Source organism: Labeo rohita, chromosome 24 (genome assembly GCF_022985175.1).
Source record: "Labeo rohita strain BAU-BD-2019 chromosome 24, IGBB_LRoh.1.0, whole genome shotgun sequence".
NCBI classification, from domain to species: Eukaryota; Metazoa; Chordata; class Actinopteri; order Cypriniformes; family Cyprinidae; genus Labeo; species Labeo rohita.
In genome coordinates, this window is record NC_066892.1 from 18,595,069 (window position 1) to 18,608,937 (window position 13,869).

The following is a 13,869-nucleotide window of genomic DNA, read 5'->3' on the forward strand; positions in this document are numbered from 1 at the left end:
TTAAAAAAGGGTGTAATTGTAATATACGAGTATAATATCTCAATGTAACCAAATGACTACTAAGGAACTCATGACTAGTAAGTTCTTTGTTTGATGTGGTGGACACAGCCAAAGGCTACAACCATGAATCTGAGAAAAGACAGGAACGAGAGAGGAAAAAAGAGTTTAATCCACATTCACAGGTGCGTCACACCTTTGTTACCATCTCTGAAGTTCACAACGGACTCCAAGACAAAGGCCAGAGCTCCATGTGCTCATTGTAGCCTGGAGAACAATACAGTGACTGTGACTTACTAATCCCTGTGGCGCGCTGACAGCTCAGGCCCGAAGCCACGCTAGGCCTCATCTTCGCTCAGAGCAGTGTCTGTGAACCACAGCGATGGGAACGGGGAGTATTTATAGTAGCCAGAATCTTGCCAAAAGCAGGGAACCAAAAGCCATTGTGGGAGAAAAATATTATCCCCATTGTCAACCTGTGGCCGTCATTGTAGCGTCACTTGATGGATGAGAAACTATGTGTCTGGAGGGGAAATGGCTCACTGCATGAAAGCTTTTCAGGAGATATTTGTAATGAAACTGGCCCATAAAAGAAGAGAAAGAATTGCAGTTCGTATTTCATAAAGCAGGTGGCTGTCAGATTTTACTCACCTCACCCATCCTGGACGTACCTGTGACCTATAAATGACTACAAAAACATCTCAGTTTCAGGGTTGGGCAATGGGTCAAGAGTTAGAATTGGAATTTGATTTGACTGGGCAAAACACACAGGAAGCAAAACTGCAATTTGATTCGGAATTAAAGGAAGTTGTATTTTACAATTTGAGTACTTAAAAAGTACTTTAACTGGTATGCATTCTGGGAAATGAAGTGTTCTTCCACCTTAGTCGGTAAATTTGGCAAATATATATTTAGATTAAAAGGATAGTTCACCCAAAAATGGAAAGTTGTTTTTTGTCTGTACAATGAAAATGAATTGGGTCAAATGTTGTTTTGGACCCCACTGACTTTAACTTAATGGACATTTCTTCAAAATATCTTCAAATATTTTTCACATGTTCAAATATTTAGACATTTCTTTAAAATATCTTCTTTTGTCTTCTACAGAATAAAGTAAATTATGACAGAATTTTCAGTTTTGGATTAAAGTGATATTTCACCCAAAAATGTAAATTCTGTCATTAATTACTCACCCTCATGTCGTCCCAAACCCTTAAGACCTTCATTCATCTTCAGAACACAAATTAAACAATTATTTTTGATGAAATCTGAGAGCTTTCTGACCCTGCATAGACAGCAATGCAACTACCACGTTTAAGGCCCAGAAAGGTAGTAAGGACATTGTTAAAATAGTCCATGTGACATCAGTGGTTTAATCGTAATATTATGAAGCTACGAGAATACTTTCTGTGCACAAAGAAAACAAAAACCTGACAATGTTCAACAATTTCTTCTCTTCTGTGTCAGTCTTTAATCATGTTCACAAGAGTACCACTCACTACAGGCCAGCACTTTCATCAAACATATGAAGTTTGTTGCAGATTGAACATGGTTGGGTTAGTGCAAAGAATGATGTATCTTGTTGCCAACAGGTGACGATAGTTATAACTGAATATTGGCCTTTATATATCTTCAGGCCAGGACTCTTACCAAACATGTGAAGTTTGGTGCAGATTGGACATTGCATGTTTGTTAGTGTCAAACATGCCATTTCCTGATGCAAGCAGGTGGCGCTATGATTATAACAGAATATTGGGCTTTAGATGTGTCCAGTCCAGGACTCTTATCGAACATGTGAAGTTTGGGCCGGATCAGACATCGTATGGCTGAGCTACAACACCTAGTCTCATGACGAAATTCTCATGATGAAACATTGAACTTTGTCAGGCCGCCACGGACACTCCATTTAACAAAAACTCAAGATCTTCGCAATTTAACATTGCAAAGGCCTTTGGAGTAGAGTGACCAAATATAATGTTGATGTCATTAAATCTCTATGAGGAGTTTGTTGAAGTGTAAAACATTTCCTGTTGCCAGCAGGTGGCGCTATGTCTATAACTGAATATGGTCATGGGCTTGTGTTTTCAGGACAGGACTCTTATCAAACGTGAAGTTTGGGGACAAGAAGATCGGACATTGTATGCCTGAATTATAACAACTTCCTTTTTCATGGCGAAACATCGAAGAACACACCCTTCATTGAAAACTCTAGATCTTCACAATTTAACATCACAAAGGGGTTTAGATTACACCAAATTTGGTGTTAATTTGTTTAAAACTCTAAGAGGAATTCATTTAAATACAACACCCGAAAATGGCAAAAACGACACAAAACTTGCAGAGAAAATTAAAAATAACAAACTTCCTTTAGGGTTTCGGACTTCGTACCAGGGACTTTTTTTGTCGGTGTTGGGGTGATACATAAGTCTACTGAATTTTGTACATGTATGTGAAATATAGCTTGATCAGCACTCAATCAGGATTTTTTCACCACTTTTGGCCTGTGTGCAAAGTTTCATGAGTTTTCGAGCATGTTTAGGCCCTCAATAATGCGATTCAAATAGAATCTAAACAATTCCAATAGCCCTAAACATGTTTGGTACCTCAATTCAAATTCAAATTCTGTAACTGAACTGTAATTTAAAAAATCTTCATTCATTTCTGAATGGCCCACAATGCAGCATAGTTAATGTTCTCTACTGGTACTGTTTTTCTGCTGCTTCGGTTATTATATTTTGTGCCATCTCCGTGTTGTGAAAACCGACACTTGGAACGTTTTCACAGGTGACATTATTCCCAAACACACCTTAGCCCTGGAGAAAAGCAAAATGTGTGGTGTTGTGAACAACAATGCCTTTCTGGAGCTCACCTAAACCCTTTTGTTCACTTCACAATGACTGTGGTTCCCACCCTTTTCTTGTAAACAGCGAGAAAAGAATAACGCATACCTTGCGAGAAAATATCAGTATCCTAAATCAGGCCACCGCATAAAAAATGCTCACTGCCAACACCACCCCTCGAACTTCAAAAATAATCGAGAAAGAAAGAACCGAGTGGGCAAGGAATCAATAGGAAGAGGGGAATATCTGATGAAATGTTTTCTTGTCAATGCTCAACCTCATCACCCCTCCCTTCCCTGGTTTGACCTTCCTCTGTGAGCACATCCAGCCACAAAGAGGCTCCATTCTCTCGGGAGATAGAGCGCCTTGCTCTTGTGCGGAAACTCTATCACCTGCCTAAAAGAAAACTGTGTCATCTCCCCCCCTCCAGCCCAGCAGGAAGTCTCCAGCCAAGCAGATCACACACCCTGTAATATTCAGAGTGACCTTCAGCGAACCACCAAACTTTCTCACAGTCTGCCATGTTTCATGACGCTACATATTGGATGTAGTTGTGCGCAGGGTAGTGACTTGGCACTGTGAAAAGAAAGCCATCGTCAAAGGAAGAGTGTGGCAAGTGTCTGATTTGCCAATGTAAACATACAACATTCTATTATACGGCTTTGTAGAATACTTGATTCTGATTGGTCAATCATCTCGTTTTTTTTTCTTTTAAACTTTTAACTTAATTAGTTACACAATATATTTTAATAAAATTATATTTTAATAAGATAATATGCAGCAATTCTAAATTATTAAACAACTTCAATTAAAAAGTTTCATGTCAATGCATTTTTTTGAGGGCAAGACAGGAAAATAGGGTAAAAACGTACAGATATCACTATAGTTTAGAGGGTGATTAATTATGGTACATTTAAGACGATTGTTTTGTATTGTGTTATGATTAAAAATGCAAATGAGGCATTAAATTTGCACACATTTGCATACATTTCCAGAACAGAAATCTGAACATTTGGTTAAAGAAAAATTTAAAGAAAAATGTTTTTAAAGAGAGAATTTGAATCTCTCCATAAGTCATAAAAATACTATCAACAACCAGAAAATTCAGTTTTTAGGAATAAAATGGTATGTAAATTAGATAAATAATATATAAACACACAACAAAGTACAACCATTCAGAATATGGATAGTAATAAAACTGTAAAATATTTTGGCTCAGTGCATGAAAAAGAAAGAAAGAAGAAAATAATAATTTTGAGAAAAAGGCCTTTAAAGATATGTATTGTAATTGATTTATAGACGCAAAAAGATAAAGTGTAATAGTTTGCTGCAATAATGCATGCTCTGTTTAGTGATAGCGATATTTGTTTTGCAAATTATGGTGTTTTTTCACAAATTCTTGAGATAACGCTAACAAGCCACAAGATTGAATGACCTACATGTTTTGAATGAAACCAAAATAAAGCTGATGTTAAACTGATAATCAAAGTAAAAGGCCCTGTTAAACATTTTCTTCCTCCTTGCTGTTGAGTGAATAGATATTAGATAACAAATAAGCTCAGAATGTCTTTCATATCCTCAAAGACTGTTCTCTGAATCTTGGCTCGCCGTGGGTTTGCAGTATAAGTGCTTTTGGTTGAACTACAAAGAAAGCCTCAGTGAACTTCGCTGTTTGGCTGTACTACAGTTCCTTCCTGTTCATGGAAATTTTGTCTCTGAAATGTGTTTTGATACACAAAAAATTGGACTTCCTCACAGGTTAATACGCGAAAACATAGCTCCATATTAATGAAAATGTGTTCCACCTGAGAAAAGGATGGCTAAACATACAGAGTATTTCAAGAATTTAATTAAATCTACTGGAGTGTTTTTTGCTGTCCGTACAAACACACACCAGTAGGTCTACAGAAAGGCAGTTTCCTAAGTTTAGCGTTCACTAAAATAACCTTTCATTATTCAGTGTAAATTAGGGAAACATGAAGGTATAAAAACTTACTGGCAGACACAGTGTCGAAAGTTTGTTGTGACTGAGGCGAATTGTATCGTATTGTGGATCAATAGCGACCTCTGCTGACTATGTATAAAACTACTGAATATGACTAAAACTGACGGTAGAATCACCATAACAAATATGATTCTAATCGAATTAGAAGACTGTATTCTATTCTTTGTATTTGTAATATATCTATTATTTTTAAATCCGTTAGAGTATCCAGAACAAATCATAACAAATCATAACAAATATAGGCTATACTATCACATTTGGTCTTTTAGAAGTAATGTTGAACTTGGTTATTTAGCCATCTAATTAGCTCAAATTAAACTGTACCCTGGTGAAAAAAACAGCATATGCTGGTAGGTATGTTTTGATGCTGGAATGTTGGTTAGGTGGGTTTTGATGCTGGTTTAAGATGGTCCTTTGCTGGTTTATGCTGGTCCTTAGCTGGTTTAAGCTGGTCCTTTGCTTTTTTTTTTTGTTGTTTTTTTTTTCATGTTGCTGGTCAAGGACCAGCATGAACCAGCAAAGGACCAGCATAAACCAGCAAAGGACCAGTTGTGATGCTGGTTTAAGCTGGTCCTTTGCTGGTTTAAGCTGGTCCTTTGCTGTTTTTTTTTTTTTTTTTTTCATGTTGCTGGTCAAGGACCAGCATGAACCAGCAAAGGACCAGCATAAACCAGCTAAGGACCAGCATAAACCAGCAAAGGACCAGTTGTGATGCTGGTTTAAGCTGGTCCTTTGCTGGTTTAAGATGGTCCTTTGCTGGTTTTTGCTGGTCATGTTGCTGGTCAAGGACCAACATGAACCAGCAAAGGACCAGCATAAACCAGCTAAGGACCAGTTGTGATGCTGGTTTAAGCTGGTCCTTTGCTGGTTTTTGCTGGTCATGTTGCTGGTCAAGGACCAACATGAACCAGCAAAGGACCAGCATAAACCAGCAAAGGACCAGTTGTGATGCTGGTTTAAGCTGGTTTAAGATGGTCCTTTGCTGGTTTAAGCTGGTCTTTTGCTGATTTTTGCTGGTCATGTTGCTGGTCAAGGACCAGCATGAACCAGCAAAGGACCAGCATAAATCAGCAAAGGACCAGTTGTGATGCTGGTTTAAGCTGGTCCTTTGCTGGTTTTTGCTGGTCATGTTGCTGGTAAAGGACCAGCATGAACCGGCAAAGGACCAGCATAAACCAGCTAAGGACCAGTTGTGATGCTGGTTTAAGCTGGTTTATGCTGGTCCTTTGCTGGTTTAAGATGGTCCTTTGCTGGTGTTTGCTGGTCATGTTGCTGGTCAAGGACCATCAACCAGCTAAGGACCAGCTTAAACCAGCATCAAAACCTACCTAACCAGCATTCCAGCATCAAAACATACCTACCAGCATATGCTGGTTTTTTCACCAGGGCATATATGTGTATACATATAGCCTAGTAGATGATAGCAGATGTATATTTATACATATACTAGATGTTTTAGAACTAGTCTACTTAAACGTGGCCAAAATTCTGTCACCACTAGATGGAACTATTAATTAAGATTTTACTTGTCTATTAGTCCTAGCCTATTTTGTTAAATGTTTTCAGATCGTATGAATGATGCATTAACTGCAAATGCTCGCTTTATCTACTAGAATACTGGGTATTCTACTCTACATTCCGGTTGCGTTGTGATATAATGATGTATTATAGCAGGTAGAAGAGGATGACAAATCACGGTGGTTTATGAAGTCATGAGTTTTAGCAGTCAGATAATACTTTCCTCATTGTAAGCTCAGTGAACCCCAGAGCGCTCATCCTGCAGCAGCGGTGGAGAACGTGAGAGCCGTTTCTGAGCTGTCCTTGCCTGACAAAGTGCTTCATCTCCTGTGAGACTCCCTCAGGGGACCAGTTCAGTATTCTGGGAAACTAACGGGGTCGACAGCTGCAATCCTCCACAAACGTGATGAAAAGTCGGTTTCCTCTTCAAACCGCGCACATTCTTAATGACCACATGGGCACAAGCTCACACAATTTGGGGTTCTACAGTTTGGAAAGTGCAGTGTTTTAAGGTATGTGTTTAAGGTGATAACTTGAAGGATAACTAAGTTTCAACGCGAAACGTCAGGCATTTGGTAAACGGACACGAAAGATGTTGTGAAGGGACAAAATCCCGTAGTTTACGTATTCAGAAAGTTAACACAAAGTTTATTAAACTTTATGAAATTTAATCAGTCTACAAGTACATTCATTAAAGTATTCCTTCTAAGAAAAGTGACATTATAATTATGTGTAACATAGCCTAGTGTAGTTCTCACAGATGACCAAACATAGGCTATAAGATTCAACAGGATAAATGAATTTAAATCAGGATAAACACTTGATCAAGTGTAACACAAAACATTCTCAGAATTTTAGCATTTGAACATTCTGGCAAAGTTCTCTCAAAGTTATGAACAAGCTTCAAAGTTTCATTAAAAGTTATGTGGTCTTTAATAACGTTTCCAAAACGTTAGCATATCATTCATATCGTTGTACGGTTGTCTAACTTTTTAAAAATGTTACTACTAACTTCAGATAATTGAGAAAATATTCAAAAGTAGCCTCCCAGATAGCACACGTACGTCTGCAAGATGTCTCTTGATCTGGAAAGCATCTGCTGTGTACAAACGTCTGGCAGATGTCTGTAAGATGTCAGTTTTACATACATTCTAAATCATAAACATCTTAAAGACAACTAATAGACGTCTATTTGACATCTGAATGGAAACATCCAATAGACGTATTGCAGATGAGCAAACTATGTAAAAAAGTACGTCTTTGCAGATGTAAATGCAGACATTAAATAGAAGTCTCCGAGATGTCTGTATGCTATTAGGGCTAACATTGTCATAACCCAGATAGCACACGTACATCTGCAAGATGTCTGTTAAAGATCTCTTGATCTGGAAAGAATCTGCTGTGTACAAACATCTGGCAGACGTCTGTAAGATGTCAGTTTTACATACATTCTAAATCATAAACATTTTAAAAACATCTAATACAGCATCTATTTGACATCTGATAGGAAACATCCAATAGACGTATTGCAGATGAGCAAACTACGTAAAAAATACACCTTGCAGATATAAATGCAGACATACAATAGACGTCTCCAAGATGTACGTGTGCTATCAGGGCTAACATTGCCATAACCCAGATAGCACATGTACATCTGCAAGATGCCTGTTAAAGATCTCTTGATCTGGAAAGCATCTGCTGTGTACAAACATCTGACAGATGTCTGTAAGATGTCAGTTTTACATACATTTGAAAATGTGACGTCTGCATTTACATCTGCAAGACGTATTTATTAAAGTGTTTGCACATCTGCAATATGTCTATCGGACATTTCCTATCAGATGTCAAATAGACGTCTATTAGATGTCTTTAAGATGTTGATGATTTAGAACGTATGTAAACCTGACATCTGTTGTACACAGCAGATGCTTTCCAGATCAAGCGATCTTTAACAGACATCTTCCAGACGTAGAAAAAACATTATGAAAACATTCAAAAATAACATTTCATATCTTAATGGTTGCAAACTGTTCTTTAAAATACATTTTGTTAGCTGGGCTGGTACATAAAAAGATTATTATGCATCAATGCCACATGCTACGCAAGTGGCGTAGACATTCACTGAGTGATTCATTCAATGATAATGTAAAGTACATAAAAAGAAAAGACAGAACAAGCCACAAATATCACAATCATAAATAAACTTAAACATACTTTGGAGTATAACATATGTGGACAGATATTTTGTGTTCTATTCCATCTAGCCTTATAGGTCATGTTGTTGTGAAAAATAGTGAGAGGAAAAAATCTCAAAACAAACCAAAACAGATTCCACAGGGTGAAAACATCCTATCAAAATATGATTTTTAAATGTCTGCCGGATGGTTAGAAAAAATTACAAGTGCCTTAAAAGTGATTTTCAGTGTGCCTCCCTAGCTATGCAAGTTCTTTTTTTTTTTTTTTTTTTTTACAAGAGTTGGTTTTAAGCTAAATACAGACAGCATTTCAAATATTTCAACACATATAGCGATATCTGTTTTTGTTTGCTGGAATGGACATAAAAACATCAGGCTATATATAAAAACAGATTTGTGTGCAATGACTTTGCTGTTTAACTACTTGTAGGTCCCACATGCATTTGCATTCATTGCATAATGTCCATTGATGTAAGTTCAAAGGAAGTGCATGAGTACAGACAGTAAAAAGAGAGAGAGAGAGCAAGAGCGAGAGATGGAGGGGGATAAAAGACAGAGAGGTGCCAGATGTTTATGCTGTAGCTCCACATAGTCTGACCGCTGCTGAAATGTCTTTGGTGTCCTCTGATCGTGCTGAGACCACAAAAGGCCAGGTCTGTGGAAAAAAGAATAAAAATATCACTCACACATTACTGGTAAAATGCCATAAGATGCAGATGCGAATGCATGTAATGCTCAGTTTACTGTATTACTTTTACTTAAAAGTATTTGCAGGATTTATTTTAATTTTAATACAGTATATGTGCTGATATTGTAATATGTGAAATAAAATATGTACTGTTAAAATAATTCAGATTTCTTTTTAAAATTTTAGATACTATGCTATTAATACTGAATATTTATATTAATACTGAATATTAAAAAGTAAATACGTTTTTTAATAATGTTAAAAAACGTTAGCATATCGTATAAAGTTTTTAACAATATATATATATATATATATGCATATATATATGCAACATATAAACAGTTAAATTTAATACAGTATATGTGCTGTTACTTTAATATGTAAAATAAAATATGTACTGTTATTAATTATTTATATAATTTTTGTATAATTTATAAATTTAATAATGAAATATATTTATATAATTTCAATGTTATTTTACATATTATAATAAAATACTATATATATATAATGCAGTATATGAAATGTTACATTAATTACAGTATATGCGCTGTTACTGTAATATGTAAAATAAAATATGTACTTAATGAATTATAATTGAATTATGATTTTAATATTATTTAAAATATATTTAATGTTATGTTGTTTATATTTAGTACAGAATATTAAACAAGAAATATGAAATGTTGAGTAAAATTATCTGTAAAATAAAACGTAATTATTTATGCAATTTATATTATGTCATTCATAGTAATTATTAATTAAGTAATTAACTATTTTTTATGAATATATTTGTTTATACATCATTGGTATTTAACACAGAATAATACATTTTTTATTTTAATATATAATTTGAAAAAATATTATTCATGTGTAGCATCAGCATATGTAGCTGATAGTATATTTCAAATAAATCGTGTTTATAATTGTTTATAATAGAGTATTTAAATACAAATGAACTTCTTTAGCATTATACCATGGTGCAGTAATGGTATCTAATAGCATTACCGTAGTACTTTAAAATTATACATGATTAAATGATTGCCCTACTCATCTATCATGGTATTTTTAATGTTACTCCTAAGGCACAGTACTTCAAAAAAAAAAAAAAAAAAAAAAAAAAAAAAAGATATGATACTATACAACTTTTTTTCTGTTATACTTTCTGTTTCTATCATTTCATATGGATTATGCATTATACAAGTAATACTGAACAATAAATGTTCTCGACCAGATGGAAGTGTATACAATCCTGTGATAAACTCAGACAACACTCACTCATACCAAGTTTACAGGATGTACAAAGCTGTTCTCGTATCTGTCCTCTTGCAAGAGCTGTCTGAGGTGAGAAATATAGCTGGATGCCAGACGCAGCGTGTCCAGCTTTGACAGTTTGGTGTCTGCCGGTACCCACGGCAGGCTGGTCTTCAGCCGCGAGAACGCTTTACTGAGAACCCTCATGCGTGCCCTCTCCCTGGCATTAGCTGCGTTTCTCTGAGACTGTCTGCCATCCTTCCCCATCTTCATTTGCTTGTTGCTGTTGGCAGCAGAACGAGGTTGTTTGGTCTTTGCTTTCAGACTGTCATCGATACTAAACTCGTCTTCTGAATCTTCTAGAGAACGTGTGTCCATGTGAGTGATTGACAGCTCCTGGAGATCTTCAGGATCACTCACCGAACCTGTGGACATCTCGACTGCACCTGCTTCAGAGCAAACAACTTGGGTTCCTGCGTTTCAAAGGTATATGATATTCAGTCCTTGATGTAGATTTAAAGCAACAGGTGCTGCCTAAATTTCAAATCTCTGTAAAAGAAGCCCAGGCAAGAAAAGGCGCATCAACACATGGCCATTATTTAAAGTCATTCAGCATCTTCTGAAAGTAAATAAATGTTAAAATTGTTAAGTAGACTACGCAGACTGTATCTTCTGCCCGTCTTCGCTAGCATCTCAGAGCTTGTCCTGTGGTGTACCAAGCACATTTAAGGTTTGGGGTTTGGCAGGGTCACTCTGGATCAGGCATTTCTCCTCCCCTTTCCCCCATCTAACTTTTGGCAAGACGACTTGACACAGTGGCACTGACAGCATATGCTGCATGAATCCATGGAATCTGCCATGAACTAACAGCATAAGCTGTTTAACCACACCACATAAAACAGCCTACAGATCTTTATAATTGGCTAATTATTATTTATAAAATAGCTGAATAATAATAACCACACAATCCTTCAGAAATCATTCAAAAATGCTGATTTGGTGCTCAAGAAACAGTTCTTCTTATCAGTTTTGCTGCTGAATATTTTGTGGATACAGTAATAGACTACTATTCAAAACACTGGGGTAATTATTTTTTTAAGTAGTAAATATTGTTATTCAGTAAAGACGCATCAAATCGAAAGCGACGTTTATGTTATAAAATATTTCTATTTTAAAAATTATCAAAGAATGCTGGGGAAGATGTATCATCGTTTCTACAAAAAATATTAAGCAGCAAAAGCTGTTTTCGACATTGATAACAATAAAAAATATAATTCATAATTGAGCATCAATAATAACCGATAATATATTAGCATATTAGAATGATTTCTGAAGGATTATGTGACAATAAACTGGAATAATGGCTTAAATAAATTATATAAATTGATATATATTCAAAATTATATTATATATTTAATATTGTTATAAAATATTAAATTCAATATTAATTTCAAATTCTGAATACGTTTAACACATTTTAAATCATAAATAAAATAATCAATACATGCAATAATGCAAATGTAATATTTAAATACTTACATTAAAATCTTATTTAAATGCTTGCATTCATTAAAGTTCAGTATTAATTTAAAATTCTGAATACGTTTAACAAACATTTTAAAACATAAATAAAATAATAAAAAATCAATACATGCAATAATGCAAATTTAATATTTATTTAAATACATTAAAATTCTTACTTAAATTAAATATTTGCATTCATTAAAGTTCAACATTAATTTAAAATTCTGAATATGTTTAACAAAAAAAGTAAACCATAAATAAAATTATAAAGCAATATACTCATTTAAATATATTAAATACTTATTTAAATTTTTATATATTTTTTATTTATTATTTTAAATTTAAAATATTTAATAAATCAACTTTAATCATGGAAGTTACATCTGTTATTTAAACAATTAATAAAAAACACTTTAGAGTCATTACATTAATTCATTTATTAAGCTTAGTTAATGTTAATTTCACATAGTTTACTTCACTTAGTTAATTTGTTAATTATTAAAATCACAAGTTGTGTTAACATTAGTTAATGCACTGTCAACTAACATGAACAATAAACTGTATTTACATTAACTAACATTAATAAAGATGAATGAATAATGTAATAAATGCATTGTTCATTTTTCATTTATGTTAGTTAATACATTAACTAATGTTAGCAAATGACGCTCATTGTAAAGTGTTACCAATAAATCATTAGTCAATAATAAATAATTACATTGTTTACTTTTTACTTTACATTTATTAATTTAATAAAAATTAAGAATAATAAACATAAAATATATAATACATGTATTAAGTCGGATTAAAATGGCGTTCTCCAAAACAACCTGCTACACACTAGTGTAACCCAAACCAACCTAGCCATACTTCAATTAAATAATTTAATGAAAATATTGTGAAAAACTTCAGTTTCTTATTTCTTCTGTTCAGTGGTCACCAATGGTTTGCTTAAATGCTTTTTCCCACATGCTCTTAAGCAAATAGAAATGTCTGAAGGCTTATCAAACGTTCTTAATCCACTGGCCATTTCACAGAGATATTGGGTTTCTGCTTGGTTAAAGTGCTCTCACACACACTCGCTGCACATTGGCCACAGCTGTCAGCACTTTACATTACATCTGCAGGATGGGGGGGCAATCGCTGGGACCCTGTGGGTGAAGGAAAAATACCCATGTTGACATTCTTCACATGATCACACTGCGCTCTCATTTGTCTCTTTTATCATACAGAAACATGTAAGCATTGCACATGCCAGGCAAATTAAAATGATTTTTTTTTCATTATACTTGACAGATGTCAGTTCAGCTGTTTTATAGAAAACTTTGTATGACTGACTCTTCAGTGTAACTGTTTTGTTGGGCCTGCTCATATTGGTGATTAAATGACACATCAGAGGGGGCCAAAGTTATAAATGTATTCATTCAGCATTATACAGAATGTATGATAAAAACATGTAGGTTAGACATGCATATGAGGACTTCTTCCCATTTATGTCTAGACATTTTGAACACCACCAGCCCTAAAGAAAAGATACCTTCCACAGCCACATCACTAATAGAATTATCTGGGTAAGATTACACAATGCATTAAAATGTATCCGTATATCTCTGCATAAATCGTGTATGCAACACTGAATCTTTCAAATGACCATACATGAAGAGCAAAATTTCCTAAACCATAAAACCGAATTTCCCACAGCTGAAATTTTCTCAGCATCTCACAATATCTCTCGGTAAACTCGATATGTATGAGTTTTCATTCTCGCCTAATGAGTGTGAAATTAAGATTTTATATTACAGTGGTCACCCTCAGCCAAAAATTATCCAAAAGCACAGCTGACTCGCA

General features: G+C 34.7%; 1 protein-coding gene across 2 annotated transcripts; it reads right to left on the reverse strand.

Moving 5' to 3' along the window:
* Window positions 1–8,917: 8,917 nt before the first annotated feature.
* Window positions 8,918–11,105, reverse strand: LOC127156002 (musculin). 2 transcript variants are annotated; one of them, XM_051098663.1, is made up of 2 exons: window positions 10,528–11,105; window positions 8,918–9,210 (listed from the first exon to the last, which is right to left on the reverse strand). In XM_051098663.1, the coding sequence occupies exons 1-2, from the start codon at window positions 10,930–10,932 to the stop codon at window positions 9,127–9,129; spliced, it is 489 nt and encodes a 162-aa protein (XP_050954620.1). In that variant the 5' UTR covers window positions 10,933–11,105; the 3' UTR covers window positions 8,918–9,126. The 2 variants fall into 2 exon arrangements, with proteins under 2 accessions (XP_050954620.1, XP_050954621.1); XM_051098664.1 differs by having other exon boundaries at window positions 10,522–11,105.
* Between the last annotated feature and the right edge of the window lie 2,764 nt (window positions 11,106–13,869).

Coding starts and splice junctions, on each gene's coding strand:
- LOC127156002 (XM_051098663.1), bottom strand. CDS start 10,932: ATGTCCACAGGTTCGGTGAGTGATCCTGAAGATCTCCAGGAGCTGTCA. Junction 9,211..10,527: donor TTGTACATCCTGTAAACTTG/GTATGAGTGAGT, acceptor TTTTTTCCACAG/ACCTGGCCTTTTGTGGTCTC.